The sequence below is a fragment of the Festucalex cinctus genome, chromosome 3, assembly GCF_051991245.1.
Source record: "Festucalex cinctus isolate MCC-2025b chromosome 3, RoL_Fcin_1.0, whole genome shotgun sequence".
Lineage (NCBI taxonomy): Eukaryota > Metazoa > Chordata > Actinopteri > Syngnathiformes > Syngnathidae > Festucalex > Festucalex cinctus.
In genome coordinates this window covers 20,250,110-20,267,570 of record NC_135413.1, presented here as the reverse complement: position 1 = coordinate 20,267,570, position 17,461 = coordinate 20,250,110, and the positions used below count along the sequence as shown (strand labels likewise).

Below are 17,461 nucleotides of genomic sequence, written 5' to 3'. Positions count from 1 at the left end.
GAAGGGCCACGGACTGGATTCGGAAACATCTCTTCCTCATCTTATAATACCTGCAGGCCCCTTGGTGCTTTCCCCAGATTGTAGCTTGTAGCTAGTAGCTAGTCGGGCTGCTTGACTGACAGCCCTTGGCCCCTGGGGTCCTGAGGGATGGAGGATGGATGGGGAGGGGGCGTCAGCGAAGGCTGCACTTGGCTTGTACTTCTCCAATTTTCTTCATGCTGGTTTCAGACTGTCAGGCTGAGAGAAAGGCTTCGCTGCATAATTCATTAGATCACCTCGCTTTTTCGCTGCTGCACGTTTAGTGGCGGGCACCTTAGACGCACTCTTTATAGAGAAGGGGTAATAGACCTTGTCAAAATACGTTAACCTGGTTGACTGTTCACAGCAACAGTTTGGTAACAACTTGGATTGTATGGGCTACAACCGATTCTGTTCCAGGATGACAAGGTATGGTTGAAAGAGCTTGGCGAGGAACATATGCATTTCTAGCCCATTTTGGGGGGCAATGAAGCACCACTAAAGTGAATCCAAGCACCCTCGAAGTTTGAGAGCTCTTTTGTTTTGTTTTGTTTTGTTTTGTTTTGTTTTGTTTTGTTTTGTTTTGTTTTGTTTTGTTTTGTTACCATATGTATCCATTTTTAACAGGCTGTGTTGAACTATACAGTACAGAACTTACAGTATATTAAAAATTAATTAATTAAATGTGTCTATGTTCAGCATACCCGTTCGTGCACACTTACCCCGGGTTTTCACCGGTTGCGGTTGCGGTGCGGTTGCGGTGGGGTTGCGGTGCGGTCCGGCGACGCAAGCAATTAGATTCCATTCATTCAAATGGTGCAGTTTACACCGCTTGCGGGTGCGTTGCGTGTCGACTGCGGAAGGCCTGCGGCGTGCCGCAAGCCTTCCGCAAGGATAGACCTATTTTCTATTTTTGCCGGAGGCCTACCGCTGCGGCGTCCGGCAAATGGCAAGCTAGCACAAAACACATCGAGCGGGACAGGAAGACCGAGGCAGTTTCAAAATAAATTTCCGGTTACCTTTCAGAATAAAACACTCGCCAGCTCCTATTTCGCAAGTTTTTCAGCAAAACGTGACGTGGGCGTCGCCGGGCCATGTGCTCATTCACGGTTTAGACACCAGCGAACATGGACGAGGAGAGGTTTATATTGGAGGTGGAAAACCACAAAATAATATATGACACGGCACATCCTTTTTATAAGGACTGTAATGTATTGTGAGTTTGATGTTCGCGATTGCTTGTTGTGCCCGTCTCGCTTGCCGTACTGAGCGGCAGCCGGACGCGGAAGACAGAAATAAAGAGTGGACCCGCACTGACCCGACTCTCGTTATTAATATACTTTACAAGGACAACCAAAAAAAGGATGCTGCATGGAATCTCATAGCAGAAGAAGAAGAAAAGGTTAAATCAAAAGAAGTCCAGCTCTCTTTCTGCTTCTCTGTTGAGCACAGACTTTCTGTATGTTTGTCGTTGTGAAATGCCACATGATCGCGCGCGCGCGGTCCCGCGAGACACGTTGGGAAGTGGGCGGCGACGGAGCTGCCGGACCGCAGCTGTGCGGAGCCGGTGTGGATTGACAAAAAAATTGACCCGTCCGGAGCACGCAGTCAAGACGCACCGCACCGTAACCGCACTGCAACCGCATCCGGTGAAAACCCGGGGTTAAAGTTGAACGCTGAAAATACAATTTAGAATCTTTACTGCCACCTGTTGACGAAAAATGAAATGACACACACTTTTTTTTTGTATTTTGTGCTCCCTTGTTTTCTGTTGGGGTTACGTTCCAAAAAATACCCGCAATTAATGAAATCCGTGAAATAGCTATCTTTATGTTTTACATTTACTATAAACATTTAAGGCTCTAAAACTCCTCACCACAGTTTATACACTTTTTTCATCGAGACATTTACTTTTTTTCACATTTCTTTCTTGTTTAAACATTCTCAATGTTCAAACCTTCATAAATTTTACATTACTGTAAAAAAATAAAAAATATAAAAAAATGCATGCAGAATTGCAAAAAAAAATACGCGAGACGGCGAAGAGTGAAACGCAATATAGCGAGGGAACACTATATATTATAACTGCACACACTCGCCTCCATATACACAATACGCACATGACGTCACATCCACAGACAGGGGCGAGGAATTTGAAAATGAATCCAGTCTGAAAATTATTGGTCAAAGGCTTGCAGGACATGTAGGCCGACCTACTGTGAACAGCTAAGGTATTAATCTATTAATTAGAATATGTTTGTCATAAATGGTCAAATAAGGCTATTGTAAAGATTTTTTTTTGGGGGGGGGGGGGGGGGGGGGTAAACAGCGTTCATATTGCTTGTGAGTGCATGCATGTACATTTGTGATGTGCCCCGCCCTCCACCCAGCCCCGGTAGCTTCTATACAGCCCCATTAATCTAAACACGACATTCTGATTAATTTCGTGTTGTGGAATATGAATTAAGCAGCAAAATACTTCTGATTATATGAATCTCAAGACGCGGCCATTTTGACACTTGTCAACTGAAAATGGCATCCCAAAAGTGCAGGATGCCATGTTTAGACTAGTGAAGACGCATACTGTAAATAATATTTTTTTAGTTGACTTCCCTTTTAAATGATTAAGCTTTCATCGTTAGCTTTCATACAATACAAACCAAAGATTTAATATAAGATCACTTTAATAGCAATGTCAATGAACATGTCTAACAATAACATTGGACAAGATGGTTCTAAGCCAAACCTGTCAACCTAATTATGGCAACTCTGTGAGGATATAGACGCATGAGCACGCATGTGTTTGAAGCGTGTTCACTGCCTCTGCTCACAATCTGCTTGACATTTACGTCTTAGAAATGTGTCGGAAAAAATATCTCATCTTTGAAGCAACATGACGTTCCCTTTCATCAAATGTGACTAAACAGAGCTGATCCTTTGAACACTTTGTTGGTGGATGGGATTGAAACAAGAGCCAACAATGTCACGTGCAAGGAAACTTTATGTTGTGTTTATTTTATTAGGGAAAAGTCCCAACAAAGTGAAATTATGGATTCAATGACTTAAGTATAGATTCCATCTCATTGATTGGTCCAACTGCTGAATAAAGTGGGATGTATTGTTTTACTAATCTGGGTAAACAAATTGGAGTACTGGGATATAATTACAAGTACATTCTGAAAATATTTCCATTTATTATTATTTTACCGCGTATTTGGATTTTATTCACAAAAATGAACGGAACTTTTTTGCATTAAATTCTGGGTAACAGCTAAATTTCAGAATGTCATAAGTGCGCCCTCTAGTCGACTAAATTAGCAACAGCAGTTAATTTTAGTTTAAAAAAATAAAATAAAATGTCCGCAGTTTGCGTTCTACCTTCACGGGCCAGATTGGACCCCCTGACGGGCCGTTTCTGGCCCATGGGCCGTATGTTTGATACTCCTGCTCTAATGGCTAATTACATTTTACCTCTCCAACAATTTACATGAATTAGGGATTTGGCTACTTTTTTCTCAAGTGGCCTTTTCATATTTTTATAATTATTTCCAGTAAAGCTTTACCTTCATGGCTTAAGGATGAAGAAAATGCCAGTGGCATTACTATTTTTACAATGTAAATATGAATTGACAGTTGTCAATATGCATTTGTTAACCAACAAAGACATGGTCCGAAGCCATGCCAATAAATGTGAGCTAAATAATAGTACTAAGGTAGAGGGGTCTGTGGTCGCCATGGCAACACTGTTCTCCTTGGTAGAGGGACTCTGCCAGACATTCTCAGCGGAACAGGCAGACCCTCACAATATGGGCTTGCCTGTCACTGCCATTGCCTAGGAGAGCATTGAAGTCCCCCAGGAGAACGAGCGAGTCCCTGGGGTGAAGGTGTTTTTTTTATTTTTCTGCTGCTCATTGGTCGTTCGCCGAAGATTAGTCGGAAAAGTAAACTAGAGTGGTGATAGCAATGCGGCTTCACGGTAAGAAGGTTCGGGGGAGATCATCGTTCAGATCACTTTGAGTGTTTCTGCGTGGGGTTTGCATCCTCCCACAGTCGGTCTTTGTGTGTCTTGATTGACTGATGATGCAGGGTGTGCCCCACCTCTGTTGCTCACATCTCAAGACATGAGAATTCATACTTTGAATTAAAACTGAGTTAATGGTGGTTAATTTTTTGTTACAGATTCATTTTGTGTCTAACGGGACTGCATAGACATTGCCCCCTGCTGGCTTAACACGATAGTACAAAATCATTTTTTAGCGCTTGCATTTGGCATTAGAATACTGCATTCCCAAGTATTTTTTTTTCATACGTTATTTAGTCATAAGCAATAGAATATGAGACTCCGGCAAATTGGATGACCTTTTTTAAAGCAAATCTCAGGGTAAAAGAGAGTTCATTCCAGAGTTGAGCTGATGCTTGACAACTGTTTATTTCCTTTTCATTTCTAGCCAAGCTGGTCCAATGCCTACGGTTGTTATACTGTATAATTCAACACCTTAAAAAAAAAAGAAAAAAAAGAGTCAGCTTCCTTTTGATGTTCTTTAATACACATTAAATAGGAGTGGTGAGATTCATGGCAAAAAAATAGACGCATTTGAAATCAGATCACCACTCGACATGTTGCAAAGTGGCCATTCATTCACTTCCCTAACCCTGGACACAGACACACTAGTCACACACTAAGCGCAGACAAAGTCCATTAAAGCAACATTCTGCAAGACACACAGCAATTTACAAAATATGCACCTTTCAGTATCACAACTATACAAAGGTTGTTAACATATGATCAAGGTTTAAGTGATTCATGTGAGAAATAAAATCAGCTGTTGGCACGCAATTAGAGATCAAAACAAAACACAAACTTGGTGAAAGACAACCTTTAACAAACTTCAAAATGTCTAGCCTGACCCCCAGTGGTCAGAAATTGTAAACCCTCCGTGGCCTGTGCCGTGTTGGCAAATACGAGCTAACTTTTAACCAGCAAAACACTGATTGTGAAAGACTTTCAACAGGGCACAGTCATTAAATCTGTTTTTTGTTTTTGCAATAAAGAATCAAAACAACAGTGGAAGAAAATATCTTATTGAAAGTGTGAAATGTTCAAACAGCCTCCTGCGCATGTTTGAATTATATGCAGACATTCCAAACATGTCTTGGCTTTCTCTGCCATCTAACACAGCATCTGATGCAAACATGGAAGGCAGATTCATCTCCTTAAAGTAATCAGCTTCTAACCGAAAAAGATAAACATGGAAATGCAAACAAGCTGACCCACAAGAGAATTTCAGACTTTCTTCTTTTTAAAAAGTAATTTCAAACAATTTTGCCTGGGAGAAAGGGAATTTTATGCTAATTTGTGTCTCATTTACAAGTATCGGTTATATCAAGGCAATACATGACTCTGTCACAGAAAGTGAAAAATTAATTAGTTTGCTGGATGATTTATATCCAAAAATAGCCTGAAATCTTGAGCAACACTTGAGGGGATTAAATTTTATTTTTTTATTTTTTATTTTTTTTTAAACTACTAGAAGAAGCATGTACGAAAGCTGCATCATACTGCCTGGTTGCTTTTAATAATGTCATGTATCAGCTTTCGGTCTGAGAGGAGGGTATACTAGTGGAATGCAAAGCCTCATTTGACCTAAAACCAATGAGGCACTATACATTAAAATGTTTGCCTTTTGATTGTAACGAGAAGAGAGAGAGAGAAAAAAAAAAAAAGAATCCTATAGTCAGACCTTTTAAAGTATAAACAAAAACAGCAAATACGAAATAGGATGTTACTTTTGTGGACGTGTAAAACCCGGCAAATAAAGCACAGGAGAATCGTAGTCATGTACAAACAACAACGCAAACATCATTGAACGCTGCCCATCCAATATACGCATATGCGCATGTCATCCGAAACAAAACGCATGCATGCAGGGAAAAGAAACAAAGGAGGTGAAGAAGTCACTCCCCACAAGATACAAACAAATCATTAATAGCTAGTAGAAGATGTTAGAACATTTGAAGAGTGAAGGATTTCATGCATACATATGAGTGACATCAGCACATTTGAGGGATGAATAGTCGTTCTTTGGCATGCCATGATGCAACCTTTTGCCAAAAGGGCTAATTAATCATGGAAAAGGTTGACAGGCATGTGCTGTGACGCAGTTTACTAACCGCTTTTTTGTGTGTATTTCAACATCATCCATAAAAATCAAACCAATGTGTGTGAGCAACTGGCACTTAAGAGGAAAGAAGGAAGAAACAAAGCTAAGGAGGCAGAAAAAGTGGGTCAGCTTTAGTATCTGTTACAGGGGGTATGTTGAGAAAGAGGCTAATAATTTAGTGTGATGTACAAAATGTATTACTTTTTCTGTTCAACATAGTTTCTTTTTTTTAAGTCTATCTGCAAAAGGACTGATTATTCACATGAGTGTGCACTTTGTCTTGGACTTCTTTTTCTTCTTTTTGCCCTCCTTGCTCATCTTCTCCTTATGCTTGCGGATTTCTCGTACTAACGTGTAAAAGGCATCGTCGACTCCCTGCAAGAAGAATGCAAAGGAAGGTTACAAGTTGTGACATCATACACAAAAAACACAAAACAAAGGCAAATTTAATATTGCTGATGGTCAGATAGAACGATCAACCGCTTCCTTGCTGATATCACAGAAAGTAGCTGCAGTTACTTTCAAGCAATGAGAATCTACTGATTGCATTTATTGTGGATTGTGTGCCGTTTCTGTGGGAACAGCAGAAGATGATTTCTGTTCAATTCGGTGAACAAGGACTCATACAACCCACGGAAAAGTACCGGCATCTCTGTGGCTGAATAAACAAGTTCAGTGTAAATGCAGCTACTTAACAGTGAGAACAGTGTGAATAATGTAATCATTGTGTGATAACGTCAGGTTGACAGAAGGGGAATTACCCAGAGAAATTTGTGTAAAAGTAACACAAAAACAAAACACGCTTAACCTCCGCTCACAAGACGTGTGCCAGCTTCTCATCACAGCCACAACACACATCCCTTCTGGAAAAATCTCAGCCAACGATTAAGTCCCAAATTCAGTGTAATCGCCATTAATAACCAGGTTGGCTTATGAGCCCAGACAACCTTTCAGTGTATTGACATGCTTTCACACTAGAAGCTTGGCCTGAAGCTGGGGATGGTAATGGGGAGGCCATGTGTTCTTCAACCCAACCAACTGTGTGTGGTTTAATATAAATTCTAAAACAATGTAAAACTGGCATACAGTAGTCAAAAGTTATGTGAAGTTCCCGGGAACGGGAGCAATATTTTGTATAGCAGAATACAAAGACAATTACTTTGACTTATTTTTGTTCAAGGAGTATTTTATGTATATTTGCTGGTGATCACATGTATTACCATTAGAGCTACAACAAGGAATCAATAAAATTGATAACTGGCACCATATTTTATTATTTAGAGCAGCGATAATCCATTCCTTACCCTCTCAAACTGAGCTACACCTTATGGTAATCCCATTGAATTGAAGGGACTGTCCTTGAATGGCACCACACCCCATGTGCAGAGACGCATATCAAATCTTTGCAACGGAGCGCAAAAGATTGCTCACTAAAATTAGTGAAGAAAACCCGCCTTTCGTTGACGGTGATGCACCAGCATGTAAAATTCGGACAAAGGGACATTCACTACTGGGAGTTATTGGGACTTTAAGAGAATGAGCTGCTAACATTTTCATTAGCCTCACACAGGTCATGTCTTTGATGTAATAAACATTGGAACAGTGATGTCATGTTTACATTGAAAATATGGTTATACAAAATTATTTTATAACACTTATGTTACAGTGGCGCTAAAAGAATATGTGCTTAATTTTTAGGGATTTTTTTTTTTTAAACTCCAGGTACCCAATATTTGCATATTAAATTATACTACATGTAAAAATTTAGCCTGAGAAATATTTCTTCTGAGTTCTTGTATTTATAATATTCCATTAAGCAACATCCCATAGTGTACTTTGTTTGTTTTTTTTTGTCCCATTTTACAATGCACTAAACATTTGAGTGGCTCTTCAGCGATGCATGCCCTGTGATAAACAGGTTACCAGTCCCAGGAGTATAAATCCTCTCAAAAAACAAAACAAAAAAAAAAAGTTACCCGTGAGTGTAAACAAGATAAGCAGTAGAACATGGATGGATGTATTGTGGCTTGGAATGTCATTAGATTGCACACCTGATGGTCGGTGAGCGTGTGGAAGTGATTGAAAAACCAGCGTGCCCCAGATTGGACCAGGAATTTACAAGTGTGAAAGAAGAAAATTCGACTCCACCAAGTCAGAGTGACACCAACTTTAGATTGATTACATTAAGCCATGACACAGAGATAAAGACGCAGACAGAAATCATCCATCGGCGCTTGTTAGCACCTCACCACAGCCCCAGCAGAAATCTGCACGTTAGCATGGAGAATCCAACACCACTTGCTCTCAGTCTCCACAATCCAGCTTGAACGTACAAACACAGAAAAGCTGGTATGGGGCGAGGCTGCTGACACTTACCCCATTCACATCACAACACACTTTTTAAGCTTGACACAGCGTGGCGTCTTTTCTTCCTTGCTGAGTTTATTGAGGCGGTACTGTCTGATCTCCCGTACCAGAGTGTAAAAGGCATCTTCCACTCTCTGCAGCATGAGACACAACTTCCCTCAGTAGTGACCAATACAACAGGGGGTAACGTTGTACAGCTTCAGACAGCGTTATCGACACGGAAGGTACAACGCAGGCCAGTGGCTTCAGGTGGGCCAACCAGCAGGCAACAAGTTCTATGAGAGTTACGATAAAAACTTACCTCCTGGTTGTGGCTGTCTTCCATTTAAAGGGGAAGTCAACCTTAAAAAAATTCTTGACAATAATACTTTATATGTGACCTAGTCTAAACATGACATTGTGATTAATATTACATTTGTGGAATACGAGTTATGCTGCAAAATCCAGCAGTTTTCAACAATATCAGAAGGCGGCCATTTCACCACCTGCTGGCGACATCACAGTTGGTCATGGCTCAGGCAATGACCAATCACACTCACCTGTTTCGCAAAGCTGAGCGGTGATTAGACCTGAGCAACTGTGATGTCATTTTCACTTGACAGCAAGTGGCAAAATGGCTGCCTTCTGATATCGTTAAAAACTGCTGGATTTTGCTGCTCAACTACTATTCCACTACCGCAATAATAATCAGAATACCGAGGGGCTGCATAGAACATTATAGTCATTTTTTATTTTTATTTTTGGGAGGGGGGGTGGACTTCCTCTTTAAGTACCTATAAATCATCATCACTATTGGCACTCAATACAAAATGTGTGTCATACTACTGCGCATCACAGTTTGTTTGTTTGTTTTAAATCACTCAAGTTTTGTCCGTTTTCTGCCTGCTCAGAACATAGCTAGACTTTAGTCATCCATAAGGGAAATTCACTGTTCCAGTAATCTCCACAAGGAAGACAGACGACCCAAGGCGAAGCAGGCGTTGGAAGTCAGAGGTATCAAAATTGTATTACGTGCAACAGCATCACCTTGTGGAGGAAAAAAAGAAGTATTGGTAAACTTGGGAGGAGGGCAGTTGTGACTGATGTGAGAATGAAAGTGCATTACTGACTTCGCCAAAACAGAACAAACCAACAACCAAGCAAGGAAGTGGCTCACTGCTTCAGTCACCAAAAACGACAGAAACCTCATCAGATGAAAACAATGAGCCTGTGGAAAATATTCCAACACCCAGTAGCAGTAACCACAATCAATTACCTTTCAGAGAAAATTTTATGCATAACGTTTTGAAAAGGTGTGCAGACTGTTTCAAGTGGTGTAAAAATAACATCGCTTCAAAAATAAACATCTTGTCAAGTGTGATGGTCTGACAAAACTTCACTACCTGGATGACTTGCTGTAATTTATTAACGGAACAATGAAAAATACTGGACTTTATATTTACTTGGGTTGTCTTTGTGAAATATTAAGATTGGTATGATAATGATGATGATGATCAAACATTTTATGAGTGACAAATGCTGCTTTTTTTTTTTTTTTTAATATATAAATCAGGTAGGTGGCAAATATTTTTCGCAGCACTGTGATAAAACAACGCAAACTTGTGAAATACACCTAAGCGAGGAGGAACACATATGAGAAAACTTGTAGAAAAACTACAACCGTTCAGGATAAAATGCATTGAAAAGTGTGGGCGCACACATGTTCATGTTCATGCCTGTACTTCTATACCTGTCTGGTTTTGGCTGAGGTCTCGATGAAGGGAATGCCGTAGCTCCGTGCTAAGTCCTGAGCCTGCTTGGTGTCCACTGTCCGGGACGGGAGGTCACACTTGTTGCCCACCAGCACCATGGGGACGTCCTCGGAGTCCTTCACCCGCTTTATTTGTTCTCTGGACATTGACAGTGATACCTTTTAGTTCAGTAAAAAGCTTTGTCCACTTAGGTGATGTCATCTCCAGTCAATAGCAAGTGGAAAAAAATAGTATTTAATGGTATTAATTGTACGTAAAAAATAATGAAGTTACCAAATTTATTCTGGGAAAATATTAAATTTACGGCTAAAAATGGCTCAATGAGTCAAGTACCCCTTTTTTAAAGGATACCCGAACCTTTTCAGTATGGTCACCACTTAACTCACCTGTAGTGGTGAATGTCCTCAAAGGACTTGGTGTTGTTGATGGCAAAGACACAGAGGAAGCCCTCCCCTGTCCTCATATACTGATCTCTCATGGCGCTGTACTCCTCCTGACCTGCAGTGTCCAGGATGTCCAGTAGACACGTCTCCCCATCAATCACCACTTGCTTTCTGTAAGAGTCCTGAAAGCAGAGGCCACCAAATGGGTTAGTAAGCCAACAAAATGGTGGAGAATGTGACTGCAACGTGACAAAGAAAAAACAAGCGAGGCAAGTCTAATCTACACTATTGCGTCGGATAGAAAAAGCGTTTTTTTTGTTTGTTTGTTTTTGTCATAAATCTATACCATTAGCGAGTCCGCATTTTTTGGGTGTTATTCATGTATACATTTTGACCAATCTAAAGTGTTGAAAACGGCTTGCCTTCTTTGACAACGTAAGGTTAACAACTGAACAAACATGCGGTTTTGGGGGTCTCCTGAAAAGTGATGATTTTGGAGTTTCAAGGATTCCGTATACAGAACAAATAAAAAAAAAAAAAAAGGTAAACTAAGCAATACAATATAGTAAAAATGCAGAAAAAATAAGCTAATTTAAACAGCTCTACTAAGTGAAATAAATAGTTATGACATTTTTTCGAAAGCACTCATCTTTACATAACATCAATAATTAACTGTCATCATAATGAGAGTGGCCTTTAAGAAAGCTGGCAGGCAGTGACAAGGACATTTAAAACCTGTTTGGTTTCTTTAACATTTAAACTCGAAGAACGTGTTAGAGCTACTTTTACATGCGTTCTCAATGCTCGTCCCCCATACTAAAATACACACAATGTGGATATAGGCATGCAACAAAAATACATATATACACACACTGAACAAGCATCTTTGTGTGTACACATACCTCAATGGTGGGGTCATATTCATCTACAAAGTGATTCTGGATGAGCTGAATGGTAAGCGCGCTCTTGCCAACGCCACCAGCTCCCACCACAACCAGCTTATATTCCGTCATGATTCACCTGGGGGCACCAAAGAAACGCATATCATCAGAAACCAATGTTACCTTAGCTACCTTCCTGCATAGATAATCACGTTGTTTGAATTTCCCTGAATTTCACTGTGAAGGAAAAGCAACAATCAAATTGCAATGCTGAATGTGTTGACAGTTGTTCACTGTATTGAAGTTGTACGTTTTCCGGGCAGTCAGGCTGGATAATGTAGGTTTGTCATTCTTTGCAGGAAATTGTTTCATTTTAGACATTGCCAAAAAAAGTGATTCATGTAAGCATAACGCAATACCATGCTTACTTTGCACTTTATAGAACAACTTTCACAAATTTACCAGAGTAAAGTTATCATTGAGCAGACCCTTCATAAAGTGCTTTTTCATTCCTGTTTGTTCTAATAAATTCATTCATTATTATAGGTTTCTTTATCGTAGCTATGTGTCAATAACATTATGGTGATACTTTTTGTAAGTTTGGGTCCTGAAAGCAAACGCCATTCCTAACCAATGCCTTGAGAAAAACACTTACTGGTATAATAAATTAGCATGATGGCTAACATAAGCCTTTAGAGGCAACTGCAATCATCATACGAGATGTACTGATAAATAAATACAAATAAAATTCATTGCATTGACATCATACCCTTCCACCATACTAATCACAGAGGGAAGAAGATGACGCTGCATACTGTTTACTGTGATGACTTCAGTGATTGCAGCGCTTTTACAAAATGACCAGAATTAACTTCAATCAATTGGTATTGAACATTCCAAACACTTCAGCCACCTATATAATCCAGGACTCGTGTCAGTACATTGTTAAGGTAACGCCCTCTCACATTCTTATCAAATCTCAACATTATTTACTCACATTAGATCTGGGCTAAGATGATAACAACAGTTCTCAGCTGTTTTGTTATAACCGATGTGACTCGTCAAACCTCAAATCTGCACCCCAAATCGGGGTTTCAACGTCCAAAGGAATCAGATTTAAATGTACTGTGGGATTCAGCTGGGTTGCCAGGTTGGGGGGCTGAAAACCTCCGAACCCGGTGAACAACCAGGCTACAGTATGCTAAAAGCTAGGCTAGCTTTGAAGCTAAACTGCGACCTTAAAACTATTATTGACGTTCGCTTGCATGGCCATTATCGAAAACAAGTCGTACAATCAACAGTCTTTAGCTGGTCGGCTCGGAAATCAGAATCATTCATTGAGTTTAGACGGGGTGAAATGGTACAAAGTTTGAAGCCGCCATTGACAACCTAGCCTAAAGGGCTGCATTGCAGGGCCGACATTCGGTTCACAACTGGGCGTAGTTTGCGTTTACAATGAAAAGAGATCCTACTTCACTAACAACACCGCACAAAGAGAACATTATTTCCACACTTAACGACCAGTAAGGATCATTGGTATGATATGTCAATAAAACGTAAAACAAGTCAAATGTGTGTCTTGTCCCCATTTGTGTTACCTTTAAACGAACGGAGTTCCGCGTCTGAAGTGGCGACAAATTGAGTCAAGCTGATCGTCCTCTCGTTTCACACGATGTCTGCATTGCCTGCTCCACGACGAAAGGCCCGCATCAAACCTGTCTGCTTGGTGTCAGAAGCACGCGGGAAGGGGCAAAAACAAGTGTGCAAATCAATCGATTGAACTTTCCATTTGTTCCAGCGTCGGCCGGCCTAGCTGCTCAGGTTGGCCTCCTTTTGGCGAATATGGGCGGATACCGGGACGCACTTTACCCACAAAGCATCGCTGGTGAGTCCACTTTGCCCCGTCCCATTTTGGAACCTTTCTACCGCGACAAAAAACAGTTATGTCATTTTAATTCAAATGTCATATATTTAGTTATGCTTAATGTATAACAATATATACATTATATCTTTTATTACCCCTCCGTGAAATGTTGGCTTGGTTGTTAGAAAAATGTTGCTGCTTGTTTTTATAAAAGGCAGAGGTCTAATTGTATATTTATGTAAAGATAAAGTATAAAGTATAAAGTGAATATGTAGGTCACGTGGTGTGACTTTCAGAACAAACTGCTGCCGTGCTGCTGTCCTGCTGCACAGTCAACAAAGTCTAGGGGGCGACTCCACTATATATAGGCTCTAAATATAACTGCAAAGTCCCGGTTGGACGTCATTCCAAGGCAGGGAAGTGATTTGGCAAGCCCTTGTCAGTTTTCCTGCGCGTTCACTCGGATCCCGCCTGCGCGATGGATTTGCATACACGCAGCCACATTTTACACAACGCGTAAAAAAATAACAACGTGGGCTTAAAATAGAGCACGTTTACAGCTGCGACTACGCTAGTTTTTATCTATTGTTTAAAAAAAAAAAAAAAAAAAAAAACAGCAAAAGCAAAACGCTGGACAAGCCCAAAGAGCAAAGCACGCCAGCATAACATGAACCCATAGTTTGTCATATGTATTGAGACTACTGTTTTCGGCATTATTGATGTTGACTTTAAATAAATATATATATATATATATATATATATATATATATATATATATATATATATATATATATATATATATATATATATATATATATATATATATATATATATATATATATATATAATAAATAAATAAATAAATAAATAATTAAATAAATATGTGATACCCGGAGTTCTGCAGTAAATCTGTTTCATATACAGCAGATCAATATACTATTGATCCTTCATCAATCACTTTTCTATACGGGCTCGTAAACTAACTTTATTGCAAATATCGCCTCAAAATATACTTAATTCTACAAGTAAAGCAATTTGTGTGTGTGCGGGTGTGTGTGTGTGGGGGGGGGGGTAGAAACAAAACAAACCCAATTTATAAAGATTAAATGCACGCGCATTGAACATGTCTTATAACAATTAACTATTTAAAAAACAATCATATACTTAATACTGTAGCTTTGTTTTATTTATAAACTATATGTAATTACTTTAAAATATCTATCCATCCATTTTCTATGCCAGCTGTCCTTATTTGAGGTACAGGCTTGGAGGTCAAAGGTCTGCTGGAGCTTGTCATTATGGACAAAAGGCACGGTTCACTGCGGGTCGCCAGCTCGTCACAGGGCAACATTAAATCATATATAAAATATGATATATCAATTAAATTGAGTTATTTTTATACAGCAAGTAAGATTTGTGAATAAACAATTGTTGCATTACGTATTAATATTTTGATGCAAAGCATACATTCAAACTCGAAATCACAGCATGTTCTGTCTCATGCTAAACTATTAAATTGGACTCCACCTGGTACAACAACAAGTCTCAGGGAAAGTATAATGCTGAATCTTGCTGTTTTCCCCATTGAGAACCCTGTGAAGTAAGCAATTTCATGTTTAGCCAGGGACAAAAACTGTGTTTAGTGGCTTAGTTTGACAATCGTGTCCAGAAGTACAACACATTCTTTGGGCATTCTCGCATACCATTAGTTATTCAAACTTGCCACTAGGGGGCAGTAACTTTGTATTTTATAAGGTTCTCAAAAGCATCCCTTGCCAATTGCAAATATCCATACATGTGGATACATGTGTTTATATCTAATTTAGTATTACAAATATTTCTTCAGCGGGTGGGGCTACCTTTCAGAACAAAACAAAAAACAATGAAATCTTGGCTCAGGCTTTCTTGTGTGTAGTTTATGTCACATTGCAACCTTCAGTGGAAAGTGGGGAAAGGTGCATACATACCATAAAATGTAATCAAAGCCAAACAATTTAAAAAAAAGAAAAAAAGAAACACAAAAACGTTTTTAATTAGGTAGTAGAGTGGGTTCATGGGTAGTAGATCTGCTTCACCCATTTGAGCTCTGTTGCAACCTTTTTTTTGTATGGTCAGTTTGCACATTCCCCATGTGCTTACATGAGTTTTCTCCCATCCATCCATCCATCCATCCATCCATCCATCCATCCATCCATCCATCCATCCATCCATCCATCCATCCACCCATCCATCCATCCATCCATCCATCCATCATCTGTACAGCTCGAGCTCACCTGTGACCCGAGGGTGGGCAAGCGATATAGAAACTGGATAGATGGGATCTCAAGAAGAAAACACAATTATTGGCAGAGCCCAATCAGAGACTAGTAGCTAGTAACAATCTCAGCTTTGTTGGAAAGATTGTGGCAATTGTCAGGTTGTTAGTTGCATGGAGTGCACAAGCATCCTAAAATATATTTTAAATTTGTCTTTATTTTCTCTTGAGTAGTTTTGTGTGTATGCCAGACAGTTGCACAGGTTATAGTAATCCAAGCAATTTATGTTGACAAAAAAATCCTTTTAATGTTCCTGATTTTGAATGTTTACTTTCTTAATCCATCTAACCATTTTCTATATTCTATATCTCTTAATCTCATTAGGACTGCAGGTGATGTGGAGCCTATCCCAGCTGACTTTTGACGAAAGGTCGGGGTACACCTGGACTGGACACCACTCACCAGAATTGCAGGTCACACAGTGACAAACAGACATTCATAGTTACATTAAAACTTTAAAGAATGTAACTTTACCCAGAGAAACCCCCCACAAGCCCAGGAACATGCCAACTCCACACAGCATGGTCAAAAATGAGATTTGTACCCCAAATTTCAGAACTGTAAGGAAGTCGTGCTGCCTGACTGAATTTCAGAAATGTATCCACTATCCAGTATTTGTGACCTTTTTGTATGGTGTTGTTGTGTCATGAATTTGTTTGTTTGTATCATGTAAAAAATGTGCCTTGGCATGTGGTTTTGGAAACACATTCTGCTTGATGGTATTTATTTGTACATTATACCATACATTTAAAATAGACTAAAAAATGGATGGGCTACTTAAATGGAGCCATAATCAGACATACTATATAACAAAAATGCAATATATATATAAATCCATATTAAATAAGAACAAAATATGTGCTTGTGTGTGTTTTTTATTCAACCAATGATTGAACATCTAAGTATCTTATTATATTTCATGTAAAAAAGCATTTATTAAAGATCCATTCTTAAACAACAAAGGGTTTCAAGCAAATAAAAAATGACCACATATTGTGATTTATTTTTTTCCCTCTCACTGAAAAGGCCTCGCTTACTTAAAAATTACACACAAAATTACATCACTTTTGTTGCTTTTTGATTGAGATCGTCCATGAGAGCAGCTCTGACAGCTTCTGGGTGGTACTTTTCACATTTAACTTTGTGCAACGTGTTGGAGTTACGACTTGAGGTTGAAATATTTTAAGGCTGATAGCATCTCTATTCTCTAGGCACATGTATTTTAATTCATTGAATATATAGGCTAATCTGCTTCCTTTTTTTTTTTTTTTTTTTTTTTTTTTTTTTTTTTTTTTTTTTTTTTTTTTTTTGAAGAGCTCAGAATTGTTCATTCGGTAGTCTTACCGATTCAACGTCTTGTCATCATTGCTCTTTTCCTTTTTTTTTTTTTTTTTTTTTTTTTTTTTTTTTTTTTGTGTGTTAATCTGCTTCCTATTTTATCTGAAAGACACAATTTCGTGCTTTTTATCATGGTGTACCCTCTTTTTCTCTCTGTTGGATCAAGTGCTATAATAGCGATGTCTGCCATCTAGTGATGAGCAGAGTTATTACTACTTAAAACTAATACAGTCACTTTTTTTTTTTTTTTTTTTTTTTTTTTTACAAGTGCTGCTTTGATTATCGAAACCTTTGAACATCCCCTTTTTCTTTAATGGGGGGAGGGGGGGCGTTTTCCCAAAGGATTCGTAGCTTGTGTCTTTAGGTGAGGCGCGGTGACTTGA

At 39.2% G+C, this 17,461-nt stretch overlaps 1 protein-coding gene and 1 long non-coding RNA gene across 4 annotated transcripts; one reads left to right on the top strand and one right to left on the bottom strand.

Annotated features, from left to right (window-relative positions):
* Window positions 1-4,543: 4,543 nt before the first annotated feature.
* kras (v-Ki-ras2 Kirsten rat sarcoma viral oncogene homolog) lies at window positions 4,544-13,759 on the bottom strand. Of its 3 annotated transcripts, XM_077516546.1 has the most exons (7): window positions 13,581-13,759; window positions 13,160-13,483; window positions 11,583-11,700; window positions 10,684-10,862; window positions 10,276-10,435; window positions 8,556-8,680; window positions 4,544-6,554 (listed from the first exon to the last, which is right to left on the bottom strand). In XM_077516546.1, exons 3-6 carry the CDS (start codon window positions 11,691-11,693, stop codon window positions 8,561-8,563), a joined length of 570 nt encoding a protein of 189 aa, XP_077372672.1. In that variant the 5' UTR covers window positions 11,694-11,700; window positions 13,160-13,483; window positions 13,581-13,759; the 3' UTR covers window positions 4,544-6,554; window positions 8,556-8,560. The 3 variants fall into 3 exon arrangements, with proteins under 3 accessions (XP_077372672.1, XP_077372674.1, XP_077372675.1); XM_077516548.1 differs by lacking the exon at window positions 8,556-8,680 and having other exon boundaries at window positions 13,581-13,754; XM_077516549.1 differs by lacking the exons at window positions 4,544-6,554; window positions 8,556-8,680 and adding an exon at window positions 7,798-8,501 and having other exon boundaries at window positions 13,581-13,758.
* Window positions 12,387-16,529, top strand: LOC144015990 (uncharacterized). Its single transcript, XR_013282821.1, has 3 exons — window positions 12,387-12,511; window positions 13,360-13,446; window positions 16,065-16,529. It is a non-coding gene; the product is annotated as an uncharacterized LOC144015990 (long non-coding RNA).
* Window positions 16,530-17,461: the final 932 nt, after the last annotated feature.